Consider the following 25,079-nt stretch of genomic DNA (forward strand, 5'->3'; position numbering starts at 1 on the left):
GGTCAGATAATTGATTCCATTCCATTATGTCCTGCCATCAAGTGCCGGACATTATTCACTGTGGTAGAGGAAGGATGGAGGATGGAAGAGGACAAGCATTTCCATGGTCATAAGATGGTATACATTCGCCAGGATAGCCCACTACAACACATTACAAAATTGAGTACAGGGATTGTACATAAAGGTTAAGTGACATGTTGTGTGATGGAAGCAGGTGTATACAGTAAGAGGCATATAAATGTCAGTGGATAGGTGACGGGGGCATTAAAGTTTGCATTGTGGTTACTGTACACAAGCACAGAACATGAAAGGAAATTGTTAAATGCTGAGAATGATCTTAGCTCATGATTGATAATCAAGGAGGTTCATGGGAGAGAATGTATAGTTTTGCATGATTTGGGAGAGGATGACTGTTATGCAGGTGAATGAGGACCCAAAAGCGACTTGGCGAAAACAGAGTCTTTAATCCAGTAAAGGAAATATGCAATACTCCTAGACAAATCGGAGCGGTAAATAAAGCATAAAAAACAATTCCACTCGTAATGACGAGAACAGACTGGAGACTCGACCATAAACTGTAGGTTGCCTCGGGAAGGCACTGACCGTAGCAGACTCAGACACCTGCTCACCACGCAGCATCTGAGGGAAACACGTCACGACAGGGCGAGACAAAGACACAGCACGGTGAACAATATACAAGGATCCGACAGGACAGAAACGGAAAACAAGGGGAGAAATAGGGACTCTAATCAGGGGAAAAGATAGGGAACAGGTGTGGAAAGACTAAATGATTGATTAGGGGAATAGGAACAGCTGGGAGCAGGAACGGAACGATAGAGAGAAGAGAGAGAGGGGAGGGAGAGAGAAAAAAGGGAACGAACCTAAAAAGACCAGCAGGGGAAAACGAACAGAAGGGAAAGCAAAATGACAAGACAATATAAGACAAAACATGACAGTACCCCCCACTCACCGAGCGCCTCCTGGCGCACTCGAGGAGGAATCCTGGCGGCAACGGAGGAAATCATCAATCAGCGAACGGTCCAGCACGTCCCGAGACGGGACCCAACTCCTCTCCTCAGGACCGTAACCCTCCCAATCCACTAAGTATTGGTGACCCCGTCCCCGAGAACGCATGTCCATGATCCTACGTACCTTGTAAATAGGTGCGCTCTCGACAAGGACGGGAGGGGGAGGGAAGACGAACGGGGTGCGAAGAAAGGGCTTGACACAGGAGACATGGAAGACAGGATGGACGCGACGAAGATGTCGCGGAAGAAGCAGTCGCACAGCGACAGGATTGACGACCTGGGAGACACGGAACGGACCAATGAACCGCGGAGTCAACTTACGAGAAGCTGTCGTAAGAGGAAGGTTGCGAGTGGAAAGCCACACTCTCTGGCCGCAACAATACCTTGGACTCTTAATCCTACGTTTATTGGCGGCTCTCACAGTCTGTGCCCTGTAACGGCAAAGTGCAGACCTCACCCTCCTCCAGGTGCGCTCACAACGTTGGACAAACGCTTGAGCGGAGGGAACGCTGGACTCGGCAAGCTGGGATGAGAACAGAGGAGGCTGGTAACCCAGACTACTCTGAAACGGAGATAACCCGGTAGCAGACGAAGGAAGCGAGTTGTGAGCGTATTCTGCCCAGGGGAGCTGTTCTGCCCAAGACGCAGGGTTTCTGAAAGAAAGGCTGCGTAGTATGCGACCAATCGTCTGATTGGCCCTCTCTGCTTGACCGTTAGACTGGGGATGAAACCCGGAAGAGAGACTGACGGACGCACCAATCAAACGACAGAACTCCCTCCAAAACTGTGACGTGAATTGCGGGCCTCTGTCTGAAACGGCGTCTAACGGGAGGCCATGAATTCTGAACACATTCTCGATGATGATTTGTGCCGTCTCCTTAGCGGAAGGAAGTTTAGCGAGGGAATGAAATGTGCCGCCTTAGAGAACCTATCGACAACCGTAAGAATCACAGTCTTCCCCGCAGACAAAGGCAGACCGGTAATGAAGTCTAGGGCGATGTGAGACCATGGTCGAGAAGGAATGGGAAGCGGTCTGAGACGACCGGCAGGAGGAGAGTTACCTGGCTTAGTCTGCGCGCAGTCCGAACAAGCAGCCACGAAACGGAGCGTGTCACGCTCCTGAGTAGGCCACCAAAAGCGCTGGCGAATAGAAGCAAGAGTGCCTCGAACGCCGGGATGACCAGCTAACTTGGCAGAGTGAGCCCACTGAAGAACAGCCAGACGAGTAGAAACAGGAACGAAAAGAAGGTTACTAGGACAAGCGCGCGGCAACGCAGTGTGCGTGAGTGCTTGCTTAACCTGTCTTTCAATTCCCCAGACTGTCAACCCGACAACACGCCCATAAGGAAGAATCCCCTCGGGATCAGTAGAAGCCACAGAAGAACTAAAAAGACGGGATAAGGCATCAGGCTTGGTGTTCTTGCTACCCGGACGGTAAGAAATCACAAACTCGAAACGAGCGAAAAACAACGCCCAACGAGCTTGACGAGCATTAAGTCGTTTGGCAGAACGGATGTACTCAAGGTTCTTATGGTCTGTCCAAACGACAAAAGGAACGGTCGCCCCCTCCAACCACTGTCGCCATTCGCCTAGGGCTAAGCGGATGGCGAGCAGTTCGCGATTACCCACATCATAGTTGCGTTCAGATGGCAACAGGCGATGAGAAAAATAAGCGCAAGGATGAACCTTATCGTCAGACTGGAAGCGCTGGGATAGAATGGCTCCCACGCCTACCTCTGAAGCGTCAACCTCGACAATGAATTGTCTAGTGACGTCAGGAGTAACGAGGATAGGAGCGGACGTAAAACGTTCTTTTAGAAGATCAAAAGCTCCCTGGGCGGAACCGGACCACTTAAAACACGTCTTGACAGAAGTAAGAGCTGTGAGAGGGGCAGCAACTTGACCGAAATTACGAATGAAACGCCGATAGAAATTAGCGAAACCTAGAAAGCGCTGCAACTCGACACGTGACCTTGGAACGGGCCACTCACTGACAGCTTGGACCTTAGCGGAATCCATCTGAATGCCTTCAGCGGAAATAACGGAACCGAGAAAAGTAACGGAGGAGACATGAAAAGAGCACTTCTCAGCCTTCACGTAGAGACAATTCTCTAAAAGGCGCTGGAGAACACGTCGAACGTGCTGAACATGAATCTCGAGTGACGGTGAAAAAATCAGGATATCGTCAAGGTAGACAAAAACAAAGATGTTCAGCATGTCTCTCAGAACATCATTAACTAATGCCTGAAAAACAGCTGGCGCATTGGCGAGACCAAACGGCAGAACCCGGTACTCAAAATGCCCTAACGGAGTGTTAAACGCCGTTTTCCACTCGTCCCCCTCTCTGATGCGCACGAGATGGTAAGCGTTACGAAGGTCCAACTTAGTAAAGCACCTGGCTCCCTGCAGAATCTCGAAGGCTGATGACATAAGGGGAAGCGGATAACGATTCTTAACCGTTATGTCATTCAGCCCTCGATAATCCACGCAGGGCGCAGAGTACCGTCCTTCTTCTTAACAAAAAAACCCCCGCCCCGGCCGGAGAGGAAGAAGGCACTATGGTACCGGCGTCAAGAGACACAGACAAATAATCCTCGAGAGCCTTACGTTCGGGAGCCGACAGAGAGTATAGTCTACCCCGAGGAGGAGTGGTCCCCGGAAGGAGATCAATACTACAATCATACGACCGGTGAGGAGGAAGGGAGTTGGCTCGGGACCGACTGAAGACCGTGCGCAGATCATGATATTCCTCCGGCACTCCTGTCAAATCGCCAGGTTCCTCCTGGGAAGTGGGGACAGAAGAAACGGGAGGGATGGCAGACATTAAACACTTCACATGACAAGAAACGTTCCAGGATAGGATAGAATTACTAGACCAATTAATAGAAGGATTATGACATACTAGCCAGGGATGACCCAAAACAACAGGTGTAAAAGGTGAACGAAAAATCAAAAAAGAAATAGTCTCACTGTGGTTACCAGATACTGTGAGGGTTAAAGGTAGTGTCTCATATCTGATACTGGGAAGATGACTACCATCTAAGGCGAACATGGGCGTAGGCTTGTCTAACTGTCTGAAAGGAATGTCATGTTTCCGAGCCCATGCTTCGTCCATGAAACAACCCTCAGCCCCAGAGTCTATCAAGGCACTGCATGTAGCACCGAACCGGTCCAGCGTAGATGGACCGACATAGTAGTACAGGATCTAGATGGAGAGACCTGAGTAGTAGCGCTCACCAGTAGCCCTCCGCTTACTGATGAGCTCTGGCTTTTACTGGACATGAATTGACAAAATGTCCAGCAAGTCCGCAATAGAGGCACAGGCGGTTGGTGATCCTCCGTTCCCTCTCCTTAGTCGAGATGCGAATACCTCCCAGCTGCATGGACTCAGTCTCTGAGCCAGAGGAGGGAGATGGTTGCGATGCGGAGCAGGGAAACACCGTTAACGCGAGCTCTCTTCCACGAGCTTGGTGACGAAGATCTACCCGTCGTTCTATGCGGATGGCGAGAGCAATCAAAGAGTCCACACTGGAAGGAACCTCCCGGGAGAGAATCTCATCTTTAACCACTGCGTGGAGTCCCTCCAGAAAACGAGCGAGCAGCGCCGGCTCGTTCCAGTCACTAGAGGCAGCAAGAGTGCGAAACTCTATAGAGTAATCCGTTATGGATCGATCACCTTGGCATAGGGAAGCCAGGGCCCTAGAAGCCTCCCCACCAAAAACTGAACGGTCAAAAACCCGAATCATCTCCTCTTTAAAGTTCTGGTAATTGTTAGAACAATCAGCCCTTGCCTCCCAGATAGCTGTGCCCCACTCTCGAGCCCGGCCAGTAAGGAGTGATATGACGTAAGCAACCCGAGCTCTCTCTCTAGAGTATGTGTTGGGTTGGAGAGAGAACACAATATCACACTGGGTGAGAAAGGAGCGGCACTCCGTGGGCTGCCCGGAGTAACAAGGTGGGTTATTAACCCTAGGTTCCGGAGGCTCGGCAGACCAGGAAGTAACAGGTGGCACGAGACGAAGACTCTGGAACTGTCCAGAGAGGTCGGAAACCTGAGCGGCCAGGTTCTCCACGGCATGACGAGCAGCAGACAATTCCTGCTCGTGTCTGCCGAGCATGGCTCCTTGGATCTCGACGGCAGTGTAACGAGCGTCTGTAGTCGCTGGGTCCATTCTTTGGTCGGATCCTTCTGTTATGCAGGTGAATGAGGACCCAAAAGCGACTTGGCGAAAACAGAGTCTTTAATCCAGTAAAGGAAATATGCAATACTCCTAGACAAATCGGAGCGGTAAATAAAGCATAAAAAACAATTCCACTCGTAATGACGAGAACAGACTGGAGACTCGACCATAAACTGTAGGTTGCCTCGGGAAGGCACTGACCGTAGCAGACTCAGACACCTGCTCACCACGCAGCATCTGAGGGAAACACGACACGACAGGGCGAGACAAAGACACAGCACGGTGAACAATATACAAGGATCCGACAGGACAGAAACGGAAAACAAGGGGAGAAATAGGGACTCTAATCAGGGGAAAAGATAGGGAACAGGTGTGGAAAGACTAAATGATTGATTAGGGGAATAGGAACAGCTGGGAGCAGGAACGGAACGATAGAGAGAAGAGAGAGAGGGAGGGAGAGAGAAAAAAGGGAACGAACCTAAAAAGACCAGCAGGGGGAAAACGAACAGAAGGGAAAGCAAAATGACAAGACAATATAAGACAAAACATGACAATGACATTGCTAATCCAGATATAGCCCCCACATTAATTGGAAATGATTGGCACCATTCCAGAAAATATTTTCAAAAATGTAAATAAGAATGCCAAGAATGTATTGATTTAAAGAATGTGTACTAGTCGAACATGATTTGAGAGAGAATGGCATAGCTGCTAATCCAGATTCCCGCCGAACTACCCTAACATTATATTAAATGAAAATCATTGACACCATTCCTAAAAACAGACTCTAGATAAAAGTCTAGATAGGTTTTGAGCACAATTCTGATCATCATACTGTGTACAATCGTTGTTGTTGTTGCTGTTGTCATTTGTCTGGGTTTGAGAAAGCAGACTTGGGGCAGGAAAGGGATAAAGAAAAACGGAGATGGAGTGTAATGGTAAGGGCTGGCTGTGAGGATTACAGCTAAATGTAACAGGGATAATGAATGAAAAGACAGTGGCTACCAGAGGAGTGTGTTGGAATAAGCCTGTATGTTTTTGTAAATGCTCTCATTACCACAGCGATAATGATTCCCATTCGTTTTCCTGCTCTTTTCTAAATGCCTAAAGTGCAAACAGCTTTATCTTCCCATCCCCCTTTCCTTCTCCCCCCTCACTCTCTTTCTCTCCTTTCGCTTTCCTGTTTCCCTCTCTCATTGTTTCCCTTTCTCCCGCTACCTTTCTCTCTCTCTCTCTTGTTCTCCCCCTCTCTCTCTCCGTCTCTCACTTCTTATGTCTCCTCTCCCCTCTCTGGAAAGCCCATGTTATTGTGAGTTTAGTTAAAGCTCTGTCTTTGCAGTCTCTCTCTCTCTCTCTCTCTCTCTCTCTCTCTCTCTCTCTCTCTCTCTCTCTCTCTCTCTCTCTCTCTCTCTCTCTCTCTCTCTCTCTCTCTCTCTCTCTCTGTGTGTGTGTTCCAGATAGCCACAGGGCTGCTGTAGAGAGGGAGAGGAGAAGAGAGGAGAGAGAGGCGGAGGGGAGGACGGATGAAGGGAGGGAGGGGGATGGAGGAAGGGGTGGACGGTGAGTCAGCTCACTGCCTGTTTGTCAGCGTGGCATGGCCATCCTGAAAGCCAATGGCTTGTGCCATGAAAACCCTACCATTACGCACACTTGTAAAACACACTTGAACTTTAATGTGATCAATTTTTCATGGGCGTATTTTATGTGGAGTAATCAGTCTGTCAGTGCTGGTCAGCGCCTTCATTCAATAGTAGTGACATCACAGAGGGAGTTTTTTCCACTGTGATCAATCCTCTAAGTAATCCAAAATAGTATGACTAATTTCTCTCACCCCTATTGTACATATTTTGTTCTCTGCATTGAATAGTGTTATTGGTCTCCTTGTTGTTCATTCTGTGAAAATGTTATTGTATTTCAAACCTGAAAGCAAGTGTATCGCAGTCTTGGGGTTCAGTAAGAATAAAGTAAGATGTCTGGGTGTAGTAATTGAGCAACAGTGAATTCATCGTCAATCAAGTCATATTCTCAGCAAGCATCTAATGCTCACAGACATGGTCAATAGAAAACATTCTCTTCATATGCTAATTACATTTTCAAAGAATGTCTCCACAGAGTTATGAAAACGTTTCTGACCTATTCATGGAATGTATCTGGCATGATCATTCCTTGAATACGCAGATACAAATCTATTATAGAAATACCTGAAATACATGAACATGTGTTCATAACTTTTAATGACGTACTAGAACACTGAACAAAACAATAAATAACAAACTAACAGTCCCGTAAGGTGAAAGACAAAAACACTAAACAGGAAATAAGCACCCACAACTCAAAAGTGAAACCAGGCTACCTAAGTATGGTTCTCAATCAGGGACAACGATTGACAGCTGCCTCTAATTGAGAACCATACTAGACACAGAAATCCCAAATCATAGAAAAAAGAACATAGACAACCCACCCAACACACACCCTGACCATACTATAATAATAATAATAATAGCGTCTGCTAAATGACTTAAATGTAAAATGTAAATATGCCATTTAGCAGATGCTTTTATCCAAAGCGACTTACAGTCATGTGTGCATACATTCTACGTATGGGTGGTCCCGGGGATCGAACCCACTACCCTGGCATACTAAAACAAAGACATAACCAAAGAACTAAGGTCAGAACGTGACAGTATGTATCTTTGCCTTTCTGTCCCTATGATGTTTTGGCGGATAAAGAATGGTGGCCGTGTGGGGCATGGGTGCGTGTGGGGGATGGGTGGGTGTGGGGCATGGGTGCGTGTGGGGGATGGGTGGGTGTGGGGCATGGGTGCGTGTGGGGGATGGGTGGGTGTGGGGGATGGGTGGGTGTGGGGTATGGGTGCGGTGTGGGGGATGGGTGGGTGTGGGGCATGGGTGCGTGTGGGGGATGGGTGGGTGTGGGGCATGGGTGTGTGTGGGGGATGGGTGGGTGTGGGGCATGGGTGGAACCAAACTTGATTCCCATCCCAAAACACGCACAGAGTGCCCATCACAACAACATTATATAAATATGATTTGTTTCGTGGCATGTAAATATCCACGCGAGTTGATGGTTCAGCTGGCAAGGATGGAAGGGACTGGGGCAAAAAAGCACCGGCAACATTAATCGGGGTAAGTCAAGGGTACGTGAATCTGCTCCTTGGGCATAATGCCTTAATGAATCAAATAAAGTGGACAGCGAGGTGAACCAATGGTCTTTGTTAATGTGATGTTATGGAGAGACAGGTGGACCAATGATAACATTATAATTCAAAGATACCAGGAGATTGGTGTAACAGTGATGTCTTCATGAATTCAATGGTGTCGCCTGTTGATATTGATATAAGCCTGATGCAATGTTGTGAGCTGGAGTGATAATTTCATGACTATGAAATGTGGAGGATGTCTTTATAATTTGGAAGCTATAGATAGGCTGTCATGGAGGTGAAAGAGGACCCAAAAGCGACTTGGCGAAAACAGAGTCTTTAATCCAGTAAAGTAAATACAAACAAAAAAACACAACTTTCACTCGATATGACGAGGACAAACTGGAGACTCGAACTTGAACAGCAGGTGAACAGCAGGTTGCCTCGGGAAGGCACTTGAACCAGACAGACTCAGACACCTGCTCACCACGCAGCATCTGAGGAAAACACGACACGACAGGGCGATACACAAACACAGCACGGTGAATACTAAACAAGGAACCGACAGGACAGGAACGGAACACAAAGGAAGAAATAGGGACTCTAATCAGGGGAAAGGATCGGGAACAGGTGTGGGAAGACTAAATGATTGATTAGGGGAATAGGAACAGCTGGGAGCAGGAACGGAACGATAGAGAGAAGAGAGAGCGAGAGAGTGAGAGAGGGAGGGGGAGAGAGAGGGATAGAAAGAGGGAAAGCACCTAATAAGACCAGCAGAGGGAAACGAATAGAATGGGAAGCACAGGGACAAGACAAGATAATAAATGACAAAACATGACAGTACCCCCCCACTCACCGAGCGCCTCCTGGCGCACTCGAGGAGGAATCCTGGCGGCAACGGAGGAAATCATCGATGAGTGAACGGTCCAGCACGTCCCGAGACGGAACCCAACTCCTCTCCTCAGGACCGTAACCCTCCCAATCCACTAAGTATTGGTGACCCCGTCCCCGAGAACGCATGTCCATGATCTTATGTACCTTGTAAATAGGTGCGCTCTCGACAAGGACGGGAGGGGGGGAGGGAAGACGAACGGGGGTGCGAAGAAAGGGCTTGACACAGGAGACATGGAAGACAGGATGGACGCGACGAAGATGTCGCGGAAGAAGCAGTCGCACAGCGACAGGATTGACGACCTGGGAGACACGGAACGGACCAATGAACCGCGGAGTCAACTTACGAGAAGCTGTCGTAAGAGGAAGGTTGCGAGTGGAAAGCCACACTCTCTGGCCGCAACAATACCTAGGACTCTTAATCCTGCGTTTATTGGCGGCTCTCACAGTCTGTGCCCTGTAACGGCAAAGTGCAGACCTCACCCTCCTCCAGGTGCGCTCACAACGTTGGACAAACGCTTGAGCGGAGGGAACGCTGGACTCGGCAAGCTGGGATGAGAACAGAGGAGGCTGGTAACCCAGACTACTCTGAAACGGAGATAACCCGGTAGCAGACGAAGGAAGCGAATTGTGAGCGTATTCTGCCCAGGGGAGCTGTTCTGCCCAAGACGCAGGGTTTCTGAAAGAAAGGCTGCGTAGTATGCGACCAATCGTCTGATTGGCCCTCTCTGCTTGACCGTTAGACTGGGGATGAAACCCGGAAGAGAGACTGACGGACGCACCAATCAAACGACAGAACTCCCTCCAAAACTGTGACGTGAATTGCGGGCCTCTGTCTGAAACGGCGTCTAACGGGAGGCCATGAATTCTGAATACATTCTCGATAATGATTTGTGCCGTCTCCTTAGCGGAAGGAAGTTTAGCGAGGGAATGAAATGTGCCGCCTTAGAGAACCTATCGACAACCGTAAGAATCACAGTCTTCCCCGCAGACAAAGGCAGACCGGTAATGAAGTCTAGGGCGATGTGAGACCATGGTCGAGAAGGAATGGGGAGCGGTCTGAGACGACCGGCAGGAGGAGAGTTACCCGACTTAGTCTGCGCGCAGTCCGAACAAGCAGCCACGAAACGGCGCGTGTCACGCTCCTGAGTCGGCCACCAAAAGCGCTGGCGAATAGACGCAAGAGTGCCTCGAACACCGGGATGACCAGCTAACTTGGCAGAGTGAGCCCACTGAAGAACAGCCAGACGAGTGGAAACAGGAACGAAAAGGAGGTTACTAGGACAAGCGCGCGGCGACGCAGTGTGCGTGAGTGCTTGCTTAACCTGTCTTTCAATTCCCCAGACTGTTAACCCGACAACACGCCCATAAGGAAGAATCCCCTCGGGATCAGTAGAAGCCACAGAAGAACTAAACAGACGGGATAAGGCATCAGGCTTGGTGTTCTTGCTACCCGGACGGTAAGAAATCACAAACTCGAAACGAGCGAAAAACAACGCCCAACGAGCTTGACGGGCATTAAGTCGTTTGGCAGAACGGATGTACTCAAGGTTCTTATGGTCTGTCCAAACGACAAAAGGAACGGTCGCCCCTCCAACCACTGTCGCCATTCGCCTAGGGCTAAGCGGATGGCGAGCAGTTCACGGTTACCCACATCATAGTTGCGCTCAGATGGCGACAGGCGATGAGAAAAATAAGCGCAAGGATGAACCTTATCGTCAGACTGGAAGCGCTGGGATAGAATGGCTCCCACGCCTACCTCTGAAGCGTCAACCTCGACAATGAATTGTCTAGTGACGTCAGGAGTAACGAGGATAGGAGCGGACGTAAACGTTCTTTTAGAAGATCAAAAGCTCCCTGGGCGGAACCGGACCACTTAAAACACGTCTTGACAGAAGTAAGAGCTGTGAGAGGGGCAGCAACTTGACCGAAATTACGAATGAAACGCCGATAGAAATTAGCGAAACCTAAAAAGCGCTGCAACTCGACACGTGACCTTGGAACGGGCCAATCACTGACAGCTTGGACCTTAGCGGAATCCATCTGAATGCCTTCAGCGGAAATAACGGAACCGAGAAAAGTAACGGAGGAGACATGAAAAGAGCACTTCTCAGACTTTACGTAGAGACAATTCTCTAAAAGGCGCTGTAGAACACGTCGAACGTGCTGAACATGAATCTCGAGTGACGGAGAAAAAATCAGGATATCGTCAAGATAGACAAAAACAAAGATGTTCAGCATGTCTCTCAGAACATCATTAACTAATGCCTGAAAAACAGCTGGCGCATTGGCGAGACCAAACGGCAGAACCCGGTACTCAAAATGCCCTAACGGAGTGTTAAACGCCGTTTTCCACTCGTCCCCCTCTCTGATGCGCACGAGATGGTAAGCGTTACGAAGGTCCAACTTAGTAAAGCACCTGGCTCCTGCAGAATCTCGAAGACTGATGACATAAGGGGAAGCGGATAACGATTCTTAACCGTTATGTCATTCAGCCCTCGATAATCCACGCAGGGGCGCAGAGTACCGTCCTTCTTCTTAACAAAAAGAACCCCGCCCCGGCCGGAGAGGAAGAAGGCACTATGGTACCGGCGTCAAGAGACACAGACAAATAATCCTCGAGAGCCTTACGTTCGGGAGCCGACAGAGAGTATAGTCTACCCCGAGGAGGAGTGGTCCCCGGAAGGAGATCAATACTACAATCATACGACCGGTGAGGAGGAAGGGAGTTGGCTCGGGACCGACTGAAGACCGTGCGCAGATCATGATATTCCTCCGGCACTCCTGTCAAATCGCCAGGTTCCTCCTGAGAAGTAGGGACAGAAGAAACGGGAGGGATGGCAGACATTAAACACTTCACATGACAAGAAACGTTCCAGGATAGGATAGAATTACTAGACCAATTAATAGAAGGATTATGACATACTAGCCAGGGATGACCCAAAACAACAGGTGTAAACGGTGAACGAAAAATCAAAAAAGAAATAGTCTCACTGTGGTTACCAGATACTGTGAGGGTTAAAGGTAGTGTCTCAAATCTGATACTGGGAAGATGACTACCATCTAAGGCGAACATGGGCGTAGGCTTATCTAACTCTCTGAAAGGAATGTCATGTTTCCGAACCCATGCTTCGTCCATGAAACAACCCTCAGCCCCAGAGTCTATCAAGGCACTACATGTAGCACCCGAACCGGTCCAGCGTAGATGGACCGACAAAGTAGTACAGGATTTTGATGGAGAGACTTGAGTAGTTGCGCTCACCTGTAGCCCTCCGCTTACAGATGAGCTCTGGCTTTTACTGGACATGAATTAACAAAATGTCCAGCAACTCCGCAATAGAGGCACAGGCGGTTGGTGATCCTCCGTTCCCTCTCCTTAGTCGAGATGCGAATCCCTCCCAGCTGCATGGGCTCAGACTCTGAGCCAGAGGAGGGAGATGGTTGCGATGCGGAGCAGGGAAACACCGTTGATGCGAGCTCTCTTCCACGAGCCCGGTGACGAAGATCTACCCGTCGTTCTATGCGGATGGCGAGAGCAATCAAAGAGTCCACATCTGAAGGAACCTCCCGGGAGAGAATCTCATCCTTAACCACTGCGTGGAGTCCCTCCAGAAAACGAGCGAGCAGCGCCGGCTCGTTCCACTCACTAGAGGCAGCAAGAGTGCGAAACTCAATAGAATAATCCGTTATGGACCGTTCACCTTGGCATAAGGAAGCCAGGGCCCTAGAAGCCTCCCTACCAAAAACTGAACGGTCAAAAACCCGAATCATCTCCTCTTTAAAGTTCTGGAACTTGTTAGAGCAATCAGCCCTTGCCTCCCAGATAGCTGTGCCCCATTCTCGAGCCCGGCCAGTAAGGAGTGAAATGACGTAAGCAACCCGAGCTCTCTCTCTAGAGTATGTGTTGGGTTGGAGAGAGAACACAATCTCACACTGCGTGAGAAAGGAGCGGCACTCAGTGGGCTGCCCGGAGTAGCAAGGTGGGTTATTAACCCTAGGTTCTGGAGGCTCGACAGGCCAGGAAGTAACAGGTGGCACGAGACGTAGACTCTGGAACTGTCCAGAGAGGTCGGAAACCTGAGCGGCCAGGTTCTCCACGGCATGGCGAGCAGCAGACAATTCCTGCTCGTGTCTGCCGAGCATGGCTCCTTGGATCTCGACGGCAGTGTAACGAGCGTCTGAAGTCGCTGGGTCCATTCCTTGGTCGGTTCCTTCTGTCATGGAGGTGAAAGAGGACCCAAAAGCGACTTGGCGAAAACAGAGTCTTTAATCCAGTAAAGTAAATACAAACAAAAAAACACAACTTTCACTCGATATGACGAGGACAAACTGGAGACTCGAACTTGAACAGCAGGTGAACAGCAGGTTGCCTCGGGAAGGCACTTGAACCAGACAGACTCAGACACCTGCTCACCACGCAGCATCTGAGGAAAACACGACACGACAGGGCGATACACAAACACAGCACGGTGAATACTAAACAAGGAACCGACAGGACAGGAACGGAACACAAAGGAAGAAATAGGGACTCTAATCAGGGGAAAGGATCGGGAACAGGTGTGGGAAGACTAAATGATTGATTAGGGGAATAGGAACAGCTGGGAGCAGGAACGGAACGATAGAGAGAAGAGAGAGCGAGAGAGTGAGAGAGGGAGGGGGAGAGAGAGGGATAGAAAGAGGGAAAGAACCTAATAAGACCAGCAGAGGGAAACGAATAGAATGGGAAGCACAGGGACAAGACAAGATAATAAATGACAAAACATGACATAGGCAGATAAGGGGCCATGTCTATATAGTGTCTCAGAGTAGGAGTGCTCATCTAGGATCAGGTTCTCGCTGTTCATGTAATCCTATTCATTGTGATGAAAAAGGAAAACATTTACCTGAATCAGCACTCCGACTCTGAGACACTTGGTACATATGGCTTTAGGTGATAATATTATCATTAATCAATGGTTATTGATGGACCAAGGGATGACATACCCTTCATGCCAACAACATATTTTTAGTAACCAAGGAAATGTACTTATAGGCCAGGTATAATAGCACACAACAGCCTTGGAAGCTTGGAGTATGGAATATGGAAGAACAGAAGCAACAATTGTAGAACTATGGGGAAAGATAGAAACAACAGATACAAGAAAAACAATACACATAGAAAGCAATAAAGGTACAGAATGTGAGAGGCTGAGACAGACAGTTTACATGACATGACACACATCAGGGCCTGTATTCAGAAAGAGTTTCAGAGCAGGAGGGAGTTTTCCTTTATGATCATAATGAATAAGATTATGTGGACAGGGTAGACCTGATCCTAGATCAGCACTCCTACTTTGAGACACTTTGTGAATACAGGCCCAGGCCTGGTTGATGCACAGTGACACAGCATGTCCATCTCTCCGTCTCAGGTTGACAGTGTCAACAGGGAGTCACCCCCATCACTGGAGGGTGGCCTGCTAATGAGCATGAATATTTGATATCACCTGATGAGGTGGCTAGTTGTGTTTGTCGAAGGTAAATGGCAAACGCCAGGGAGGCTGGGCCATCATCTGTTGAGACACTTAACCTGAGAAATCGATGAGGAGACAGAGGAGAGAATAGACTACATTCTCAGAAAAAAATAGTTCTATATCCTTGAGGGCCTGATTGGTGTCACAGTTTTGCCCCAGCTAACACACCTGACTCCAATAATCACCTAATCATGATCTTCAGTTCAGAATGTAATTTGATTAATCAGCTGTGTTTGCTAGGGATGGAGAAAAAGTGTGACATCAATCAGGCCCTCGAGGACTGGGGCTGCTATAGAGGAACCCTTTACAAAAAGATTCCCCTACAGAATAATTTAAGATCAGATAGAACTCTTTCTGGTTCTAAATAGCACCCTTTAACAGGTTCTACAGATGTCACTCTTGTGTTGCTGAGAAATGCAAACTTTTGGTTTAGGCTTCTAAAGTTTGCAATTTACACTTTTGAAATGTCAGACTTGATTTGCCCTAACAGTTTTTTTAATCAAACCCTACAAAAATGCCCATTAATTATAATCCACATACTATTCAAATTTCCTGTTGCTGCAGGGTTATTTTCCTGCTGTGGCAAACTGCCTCAAAATAAGATCCTATTTGGAACCCAGGTTCAATTTGGAACTCAAAAGGCTTCTATCTGACCTGAAAAGGGTTCTATGTGGAGCCTATTTTCACAGGGTTCTCCTGCAGGGACAAATGGTGCTACATATCACTCTTTTTTTCTGGGACTGTACTAGAGAATGATATAGTTGTTGTAGTGGTATTGTATGTGATTAATGTTGTGCGCTTCCAAATACTCTGCTTGTTCCCTCAATACTCTGCTTGTTCCCTTGTTTTTCAATGAGAAACATTTGGAAATGGAATTGGAATTCTAGTTTACTTCCTGAATTGAAAAAAATAACTGGCATTCAAGTGTTTATCAAGTTGAATATAACCTAGCTATAGAATGGGCTGATGCATGGAAATGTCATACTATAACAATATCAAAGCCGAAGAGTAGTCTTTGTGAATAGCTTACACAGAATCATCATGACAAAAGCTGCAAAGGCAAAAGTAAAAAATGTAGGTTCTCAATTAACCATGTGGTTTAAAGAGATAAGAGAATGCCTAAAATATTCATTTTATTTTCATCACCTTTTTCCCCATTCTATTGTTCTTTCCCCACTGTACTATTCTACCTTACTGTCCATCTCTCTCCCCCCTTTTCTCTGAAGCCCTCTCTCTCTTTTGTATATTTCCCCTCCCCCATTCTCTTTCTCCATCTCTTATCATCTCTACTTTATGATCTTGCTCTCGCCCTGGTCCATATAATTTGTGATGTACCATATAAATGAGACGCACACACACACTCTCACGCATGCATTCACACACTGGCACACACTCGCACACAAACACACACGTACACACACACACACACACATATTTTGACATGTGCAGAATTCCAGAGTTACTACTGCTCCAGAAACACCGGACGGGGACATGATTTACAACATTCCTCTCTGAGTAGACCAGTGTGAAAAAAACTGCATATATTTATTCATGCACAAGGTGATCAGATTCTTCCACCCAAATGGTAATGACCACTTTCTGTATCGTTTCTATTTAGAGAACTAATACACAGGTATATAGAAGAATGTGTAGGGAGACAAAGGGTGGAGTGAGTACAATCTTCATGGTATGAGTTTCAGCTAAAACCATGGGATTGCATGTGGGACAGTTGTCCATCTTGACAATCCACTGTGGGCACTATAGGTTCCATGAGCATGTCTCTCCGTTGATGTTGGATGAATGTCAGACTCTGCCTGCAGTCAAATGCCTTACACATCAGCCCTTTCCAACCAGCAGAGCCTGGTACACGTGCACCATCACCACCACTTCACTGCAAATAACACAGAGCTATAGCCAGCTGTTTCAAGGATGTTCTTAGAACTATACTTGCTACACTTTCAAAACATGTTCTCATCTAGGATAAGAGACTCCCCGACCTCCCATTTGAAACCCCTTTCCTAAGCTATTCTTTATCTGCAGTCTTTCAACTAATGAGAACATTTTACCCATTTAATATACATGTACAGTTAGAGGTTTGAAAGGATTATCGTTCCCCGGTGGAATAATACACTGTATGTAGATTTGTGATAAGGTTAGGGCACTATACCCCTAGCTACAGGGTTTCTGCAGACTCCACAGTCCTCTCTTCATCTCTCTTATTCTCCTGCACAGTAAGTCCCCATCACGACACTCCTATAAATCAACTCCACACAATGTTGTCATTTCCGTTCTATCAATGGATCCACGTGCCTCCTTTCAAAGGACACCACCAAGGCTAATTAAAAGTATTAAGGGGTTCTGTCTCATTTGATTCCCTCAGTGGATGCTTATATCATGGGACATGGTGCTGCAACAGAGACTGTTTCTATCTATAATATTACAGCCCAAGGCTCGCTTACAGGGAGACTTAGCTCAGGCCTTTTTTTTGTTGCTTTTAAACAAACAAATAGTCAAATAATTCTAACAAAACATATTTTAATTTACTTCACTCAAGTATACAGGAAAAGTATTTGGTAAAGAAAAATACATTTTCTACAATCACTAATAGACTTTTAAGGGTTGATTTTGTATGTATTTCTTGTCAATGTTTCAAATATTTTGCACAGACAAGAATCTTTGTTGATTAGTTGTGATTCGATGTCATGATAAATGGGCAAATGTCATTAAATGCATTACCCCATGATGCACTTGACTACTGTATTTCAATGTATCTACTGTATGTCCTACTGTATTCAATCTGATGGATGTCCTACTGTATTCAATCTGATGGATGTCCTACTGTATTCAATCTGATGGATGTCCTACTGAATTCAATCTGATGGATGTCCTACTGTATTCAATCTGATGGATGTCCTATTGTCATTGTTGGTCCCTCACATGTTGTTACACTTCTTTTGACGTTATTTGTGTTTTCCTTTCTGCCTGTGATGAAGTCACAGGACCTTCCCACTGGGTAAGAGAATGACATTTTTTATCAAATAACTTTTAACCTAAATCCAATGACATGGTGACATTTGTTGTTGATTTCATGTAAATTCATGTTCGTTGATAACTAAACCAAATGTAACACAAAACTAGACAATGAAATGATGTCTGTGCCCAGTGGGTTAGCTGACACACAGTAGTGTCAGGTTCAGACTGACAGTGAATCAAATCATAACAATCAGATTATTATTGAAAGCATTTCTGCTCTACCCATGTTATCTGCAACATGACACACGAAAAGGCCTCTGAGATATCCGGGTATGCACAGGAGGTATGCACAGAAGGTATGCACAGGAGTTAGCTAGCATTATCCATCTCTATTTATCAGTGGAGGCTGCTGAGAGGAGGACCATGTGTTTGATGTATTTGATACCATTCCACTAGTTTGGCTCCAGCCATTACAACGAGCCCGTCCTCACCAATTAAGGTGCCAACAACCTCCTGTGCTATATATGCAAACTATGTAAAAAAATATATATGTTTGTACACTTAGGCCTACAGGTTATTGTTCCTTGTTTAAAATTCTGAGCAATAAATATTAAAGCAATTGTTTTCTTCATAGTGTCTTACACTACTTGTTATATAGCTACAGTATTAATCTTTATCTGCTTCTTGGTGGTGGAACCACTGCCTGTTTTAACCTGAAAAGATCTGCATTGGCACAATATATGAAACAACATGTATGTATTTATGTTCAGTATGTATGTATTTACAGTACCAGTCAAAAGTTTGGACTCATTCAAGGGTTATTTTTATTTTATTTTTACCATTTTCTAAATTGTAGAATAATAGTGAAGACATCAACGTTATGAAATAACACATGGAATCATGTACTAATCAAAAAAGTGTTAAACAAATCAAATATATTTTATTTTTGAGAATCTTCAAAGTAGCCACTCTTTGGCTTGATGACAGCTTTGCACACCCTTGGTATTCTTTCAACAAGCTTCAGCTGGAATGCTTTCCCAACAGTCTTGGTGGCTGCACTTGGTGGCTGATTTTCCTTCACTTCATGCGTTTCAACTCATCCCAAACCATCTCAATTGGGTTGAGGTCAGGTGATTGTGGAGGCCAGGTTATCTGATGCAGCACTCCATCACTCTCTTTCTTGGTTAAATAGCCCTTACACAGCCTGGAGGTGTGTTGGGTCATGTTGGGTCAAAAACAAATGATAGTCCCACTAAGCCCAAACCAGATGGGGTGGTATATCGTTGCAGAATGCTGTGGTAGCCATGCTGGTAAAGTGGGCCTTGAATTGTAAATAAATCACTGACTGTCACCAGCAAAGCACCCCCACACCATCACACCTCCTCCTCCATGTTTCACGGTGGGAATCACACATGCGAAGATCATCCGTTCACTTACTCTGCGTCTCACAAAGACACAACGGTTGGAACCAAAAACCTCAAATTTGGACTCATTAGACCAAAGGACAGATTCCCACTAATCTAATGTCCATTTCTCATGTTTCTTGGCCCAAGCAAGTATTTTCTTCGTATTGGTGTCCTTTAGTAGTGGTTTCTTTGCAGCATTTAGACCATGAAGGCCTGATTCACGCGGTCTCCTCTGAACAGTTGATGTTGAGATGTGTCTGTTAGTTGAACACTGTGAAGCATTTATTTGGGCTGCGATTTCTGAGGCTGGTAACTCTGATGAATTTATCCTCTGCAACAGAGGAAACTCTGGGTCTTCCTTTCCTGTGGCAGTCCTCATGAGAGACAGTTTCATCATAGAACTTGATGGTTTTTGAGACTGCACTTGAAAAAACTTTCAAAGGTCTTGACATTTTCCAGTTTGAGTGAGCTTCAAATCTTAAGGTAATGATGGACCGTCATTTCTCTTTGCTTATTTGATCTGCTCTTGCCATAATATGGACTTTGTGGTTTACCAAATAGGGCTATATTCTGTATACCACCCTTACCTTGTCACAACACAAATTATTGTCTGAAATGTATTAAGAAGCAAATAAATTCCACAAATGACCTTTTAACAAGGCACAGCTGTTCATTTAAATGCATTCCAGGTGACTACCTCATTAAGCTAGTTGAGAGAATGCCAAGAATGTGCAAAGCTGCCATCAAGGCAAAGGGTGGCTACTTTGAAGAATTGAAAAAATAAAATATATTTAGATTTAGATTTGTTTAACACTTTTTTGGTTACTACATGATTTTATATGTGTTATTTCATAGTTTTGATGTCTTCAATATTATTCTACAATGTAGAAAATAATAAAGATAAATAAAAACCCTGGAAAGAGTAGGTGTGTACAAACTTTTGACAGGTATTTCATGTACTGTATGTATGGAACAATATGTGTATGGAACAATGTATGGAACCAAATATGAACAACTATATTGAAAAGAAATGTGCTGTCTATTGGAAAACTGTCCCTCAAACAGGATAACAATACAATACTGTTTAATATTGGCACAGCACTGATAGGCATCCATGATGTAAATTATCTATAACACTTTGTGAAAGTTTGACCCATTGGAGACATTTCCAGATTTGATATTTCATGAGTTGCTTCATGAAACCAAACTTGTGGCACCCTAATGTGGTCACAATTGCAGAGCTTACATTTAACTGGAGCTGTTAGTCACTGAAGGAAAACACTGCTTATGCTCCTCAATGGGAGGAAGCTGTATCACTGTCTGTTTGAGCTGCAGCGGGAACATGAGGATGAAGAAACATGTCAACAAAGTTTTAGTAAAAAGCTTTGTATCAGCATTAGTTATTCTGGATTCCAGGAGAACGTAACAGTCTGCATGGAGCCAATGTATCTCTTATGGGGTCTTTGGAGACAAAGGTTGACTTTATCTATTGTAGAAAAGTTTGGTATTTGCCCTGATCAAAGACATGCTTGTTTTCCTTAGCCATACGGTGATGCCTGAGCTTCCCTGCAGTATGGGCTTATGTATAGACCTGAAATACATGTGAAGAACCAACTTTGAAGCCTTGAAGGGACTTACAGGCATAGCCCTGGAAACAATGGGGAGACGATAGGTAACCAACAGGGGCCTAGGGAACTGTAGCCTAGACGTGGATAGATAGGTGAAGGACAGGAAAGCCTACCTGTTCGGGGCCCTGGAAGCAGATTCGGCACTGCGGCGAGCGCATGCCACTGTCCAAGCTGCTTGTGAGCGATACAGTGTCCAGGCTCGCTTGGAGCTTCGCATTCTTCTCCTCGAATGCCAGGCTCCGCGGCCGGGGATTGGTGCCATAGTACTCTTCCTCGTCGTCCCGGGTAGAGCAGTCGAAAGGTGGCCACCCGCAGCCTCCTACCCCGAGCCCTCGCATGCTGCTTGTTCGTCTGTCTGGGTTTGTGTCAGAATCGGTCCCCCGTCTTAAGCCAGACCGCATCAAAACCAGCACTTTCAGTTCATTGAAAAACATACGGATCCGGTACTTTAACATCATGAACTAGCCCACATAGGCAAAACGCGGCTGTAGGGTGAAATAGAAGGTATCAATTCATTGAGTTGTATAAATCAAGCATTTCTTATGCACGATTTGAGAGCCAAAATGGGCTTTGTAAGTAGCCTATTATTATTACAAAGTGCAAACTTATTTGGTTCAAATCGCCTTCTCTAGCTATGGGCTATACTACTATCAAAACAAAAATATCAGAGGTTTCTATAAAAAGCATGACTGCCGACCAAAAAAGATTTGTCAACGGAAATCAAAATATTACAATGTAAATAGATTGTATCACTCCTTGATACATTTTCTCTGTTACCATGTGTAGCCGATAGACAATGCGGAAGTTTTTCATGGATGGGCAGTTTCTTTTGGGATTCAACGGATGCCGATACAACAATTCCCGATAGCTTTCAGTGTGAGCGATGAGCATAACCAAACAGCGATAGGATCAAACTGAATCCCCTCATGTACATTTTCGATCCAGTCACTTATGGCACAATGGCAAAGCTTGCGTTTAACGGGAGCTGTCCAAGGTTCTGAAAGAAAATTCTATCGCAAGCTGAGAGGGAGCAATATAGAGTGGAGCGGGTAGCGTTGAAGGCTCAGGGATAATATACAATGTTGTTAAAAAAAACAGATGTCGCTATGTCATCAGTAATTCCACCGAGTCATTTTTGGGTGTTGCTTTCGTCTGTTTAGTCCGTACAAAAAAGGCCAGTTGACAACCATCTCTTTTGTTTGTCCCTCAATGGCATGCTAGACTTCAGAACACCGTATTCTTCTCTTCCCCTGTTTCCTCGCTGTTTTTTTCTCGCTGATAGATAGAGAATATGTCCCACACGGTTCCCTCTCCACATAAGTCCGAGAGCCACTTCACTATCCAACGTGTTCGCATTTTAAACAGGACAGGACGAGACACCAAAAACCTGTAGAAGAACACACATCCTTTTGCCATTGAAATTCCATGCTGTTTTTTGTTCTTCCTGCAGCGACTCCTGCAGAACACACACCAGGAGAACAGAGATGCCAGGGAATAACCCCCCAGAGTATGGGAACGAAGCAAACCGATTACATCGCCATGCCAGGTCAACTTTGCCACCAAATAACGGGTTCGTTTACTACCAATAACTAATTACGTCCATTCAACAACAATAAAACCCTATTTGACGTGGCATTGTATAAATACTTGCTTCTGTCAGCAGTGACTCCATCGAAATGGATTTGGTGGACGGACAAACAGAGGATCTTGCCATAAAAATGCATGCTAGCCTAATTGAAACACATATGTGTTTTTGTATCGTTGTTGTCACCTCGTTTTCCTATGATTATTCCTTCCTCAGTCTATCCGCGAAGGAAAAACATATCTGCCGTGTGACTGCGCATTGGCAGAAGCCGCTATCCGAGGTTCTGATTTTCATGTGACGTTGCGGCCACGTGCTAGTCAGTGTATCCCGGGAAATCTAAACGGTGTATGTAATGTCAATGCACAGGGACTGATATTAGTAGTCTGCCACTTCCATGAGGTGAACCTTCTCTCAAATGTCTCTCCCTTGTTACATATGCCTATGCATAGTTTATTCAACGTTCTCTCAAACAAGTCTAGGCCTATCATCTAAATAGATACTAGGCTCTTGGCTTACATGAATGTTGTAATAATACACATTGCTTCACTGGCTACCCAACCACTGTTGTATTCTTTCATGAAGTTCAGCCATGTGTTATTTAATGTCACAAAGAAAATGATGAACGAATTTCAAAGAACTTGGCCAAGCAGCATCCAACGACTGAATAGATTAACCATGCCATAACTAGATTAGAGTTGAATCACGGCCATATGAAAACATCAGTCACAGAGATATGAAAGCAAGGATGTGAGGAGGGTAAAGCCTCTGTGTATTGTGAGCGCTGTCTGTCGGGGCCGGACCCACGCCGAGAGGCATCCCGGGATCGAACTCTCAAGGGGGCGGATGCTCTCTGTCGGCTCCACATGCAGCAGCCTATATGGAGCCGAACCCACGTGTACACAGATTTAAACTCAATAATAAATTATCGGAAAAATAAAGCAATTTAGTGATTCCTCTGTAAGGCACAAAACTACCAAACTCGCCTACGGAAACAGGAAAAAAACAAAACAAGTATTTAAGCACATTATTTTATTTTAAGAAAATTAAAATAGTAATTCATAGAAAATATGCAAGCATTTCCATGGTCATGTGACAAGAAAAACAATTTTGCTTAGCAAAAGATATGTTTAGGAAATCAAACAATTATCCATCAGAGATTTTTGTTAGTCCATTTTGTATATTTCCTCTTCCATTTATTCACCCAGTGCTTTTAGAAGCACCTAGTCCACCTGGGGGCATCCGGTTAACGGACGCTGTCCTTGGTTCTGAAATGAAGACCATTAAATTCTAACATGCTACATTCGGTAGCAAGGGCCTGAGGGACCAAAGTTGACAAAACTGTATGAAAAACATTCCCCTTTACCAATAGGAAAACGCAACCAAAATAAACAAAACATGTAATACTAAACCAATTGGATAGAGGAGTAGGCTACCCCTGTGTCCTGACCCAATGTCTTACCTGGCCTCTGATACTGGTTTGGATTGCTATCAAATCAACCTGCTTGCAGTTTTAAACTACGTCATTTTGAATCCTCATCTTCCCACTGCAACAGTCGACAGGTCGTCATTGTTGTAAAACAGAATGGGTTCTTAATCAAACTCATGATAAAGGGCAAACTTTGTGGAGGCCAACATTAAAATGGATCTCTTCAGTATGTGGATGCACCCAGCTTCAAAACATTGTGTGTCATGATCACTTTTTAAACTTCAATAACTCAGCTGTATACTCAGCGTTACAATATAACACAAACTTTTCAGTGACTTCAAGTATTTTCACACTCTCCCATCCACTAAATGTATTAATCAATTAAACAGATGAAACAAGAGTGTTAAATATAATTGTAACCAGTACAATTCATTATATGCTGACATATTAGTGCTGAAATTAGATCATTTGTGTGGAGGACAAGAGCCAAGAGAGGACAGGGAGACCCAGAAGTAGAGAGAAAAATAGATTTAGGTTTAGAGTCTACAATGGAAAATTGACAACCACTGTCTGTATGAGTGTTAAAAAATCAACAACCGGTAGGTAGGCCCACATCACATCACATTTCATACTATCTATTTAAGAACATGAAGTTTAAATAAGCTCAGTCAGTTGACATCAACAGGTTAACTGTTGATGACAACATATATGCACTGACTCTGGATAAGAGCGTCTGCTAAATATAAATGTCAAATGTAATGTCCTTTGAAAAGGCCAGTGGATTGTCCAGGCAGGCTCACTCTGAGATTCTGTCAGTGGGAGAGACACCACTACAGCACACAATGTTAGCTAAGTAATTGGGAGATAACTACCGTGGGAGAAAGCAGAAACAACAAAAGGAAGAAAGATGATAGTGTAAAATTCAAAGGAAGAGATTAACAAAGATAGTGTAAAATTGAAAGGAACAGATGGACAAAGAGAGAGGGTGAAAGAGGGTGGTGGTTATGTCATAGAGACATTAGTAATATTGGCTATTGGTCAAGAACAAAGCAACACCATTATGTCTCATAGGTTATCTGCAAGGGCTGAGCAGCTTTGTGACCATCAGTCTGAATAACACACACCAGCACACTAGAAGACTACAGACACTCACAAAAAAACACTGACAAGATACAGACACAGGTACACAAAACAGACACTTAGGCACTCAAACCAACACACACACACACACACACACACACACACACACACACACACACACACACACACACACACACACACACACACACACAC

General features: G+C 45.3%; 1 protein-coding gene across 1 annotated transcript in view; it reads right to left on the bottom strand.

Moving 5' to 3' along the window:
- Window positions 1–22,587, bottom strand: part of LOC124019418 (E3 ubiquitin-protein ligase MARCHF9-like) — a 60,993-nt gene extending 38,406 nt beyond the window's left edge. The window contains exon 1 of the mRNA XM_046334752.1: window positions 20,889–22,587. Within this exon, the coding sequence (XP_046190708.1) occupies window positions 20,889–21,233 (345 nt within the window). The 5' untranslated portion in view covers window positions 21,234–22,587. The remainder of the gene's footprint in view (window positions 1–20,888) is intronic.
- Window positions 22,588–25,079: the final 2,492 nt, after the last annotated feature.

The sequence above is a fragment of the Oncorhynchus gorbuscha genome, linkage group LG03 (genome assembly GCF_021184085.1).
Source record: "Oncorhynchus gorbuscha isolate QuinsamMale2020 ecotype Even-year linkage group LG03, OgorEven_v1.0, whole genome shotgun sequence".
Lineage (NCBI taxonomy): Eukaryota > Metazoa > Chordata > Actinopteri > Salmoniformes > Salmonidae > Oncorhynchus > Oncorhynchus gorbuscha.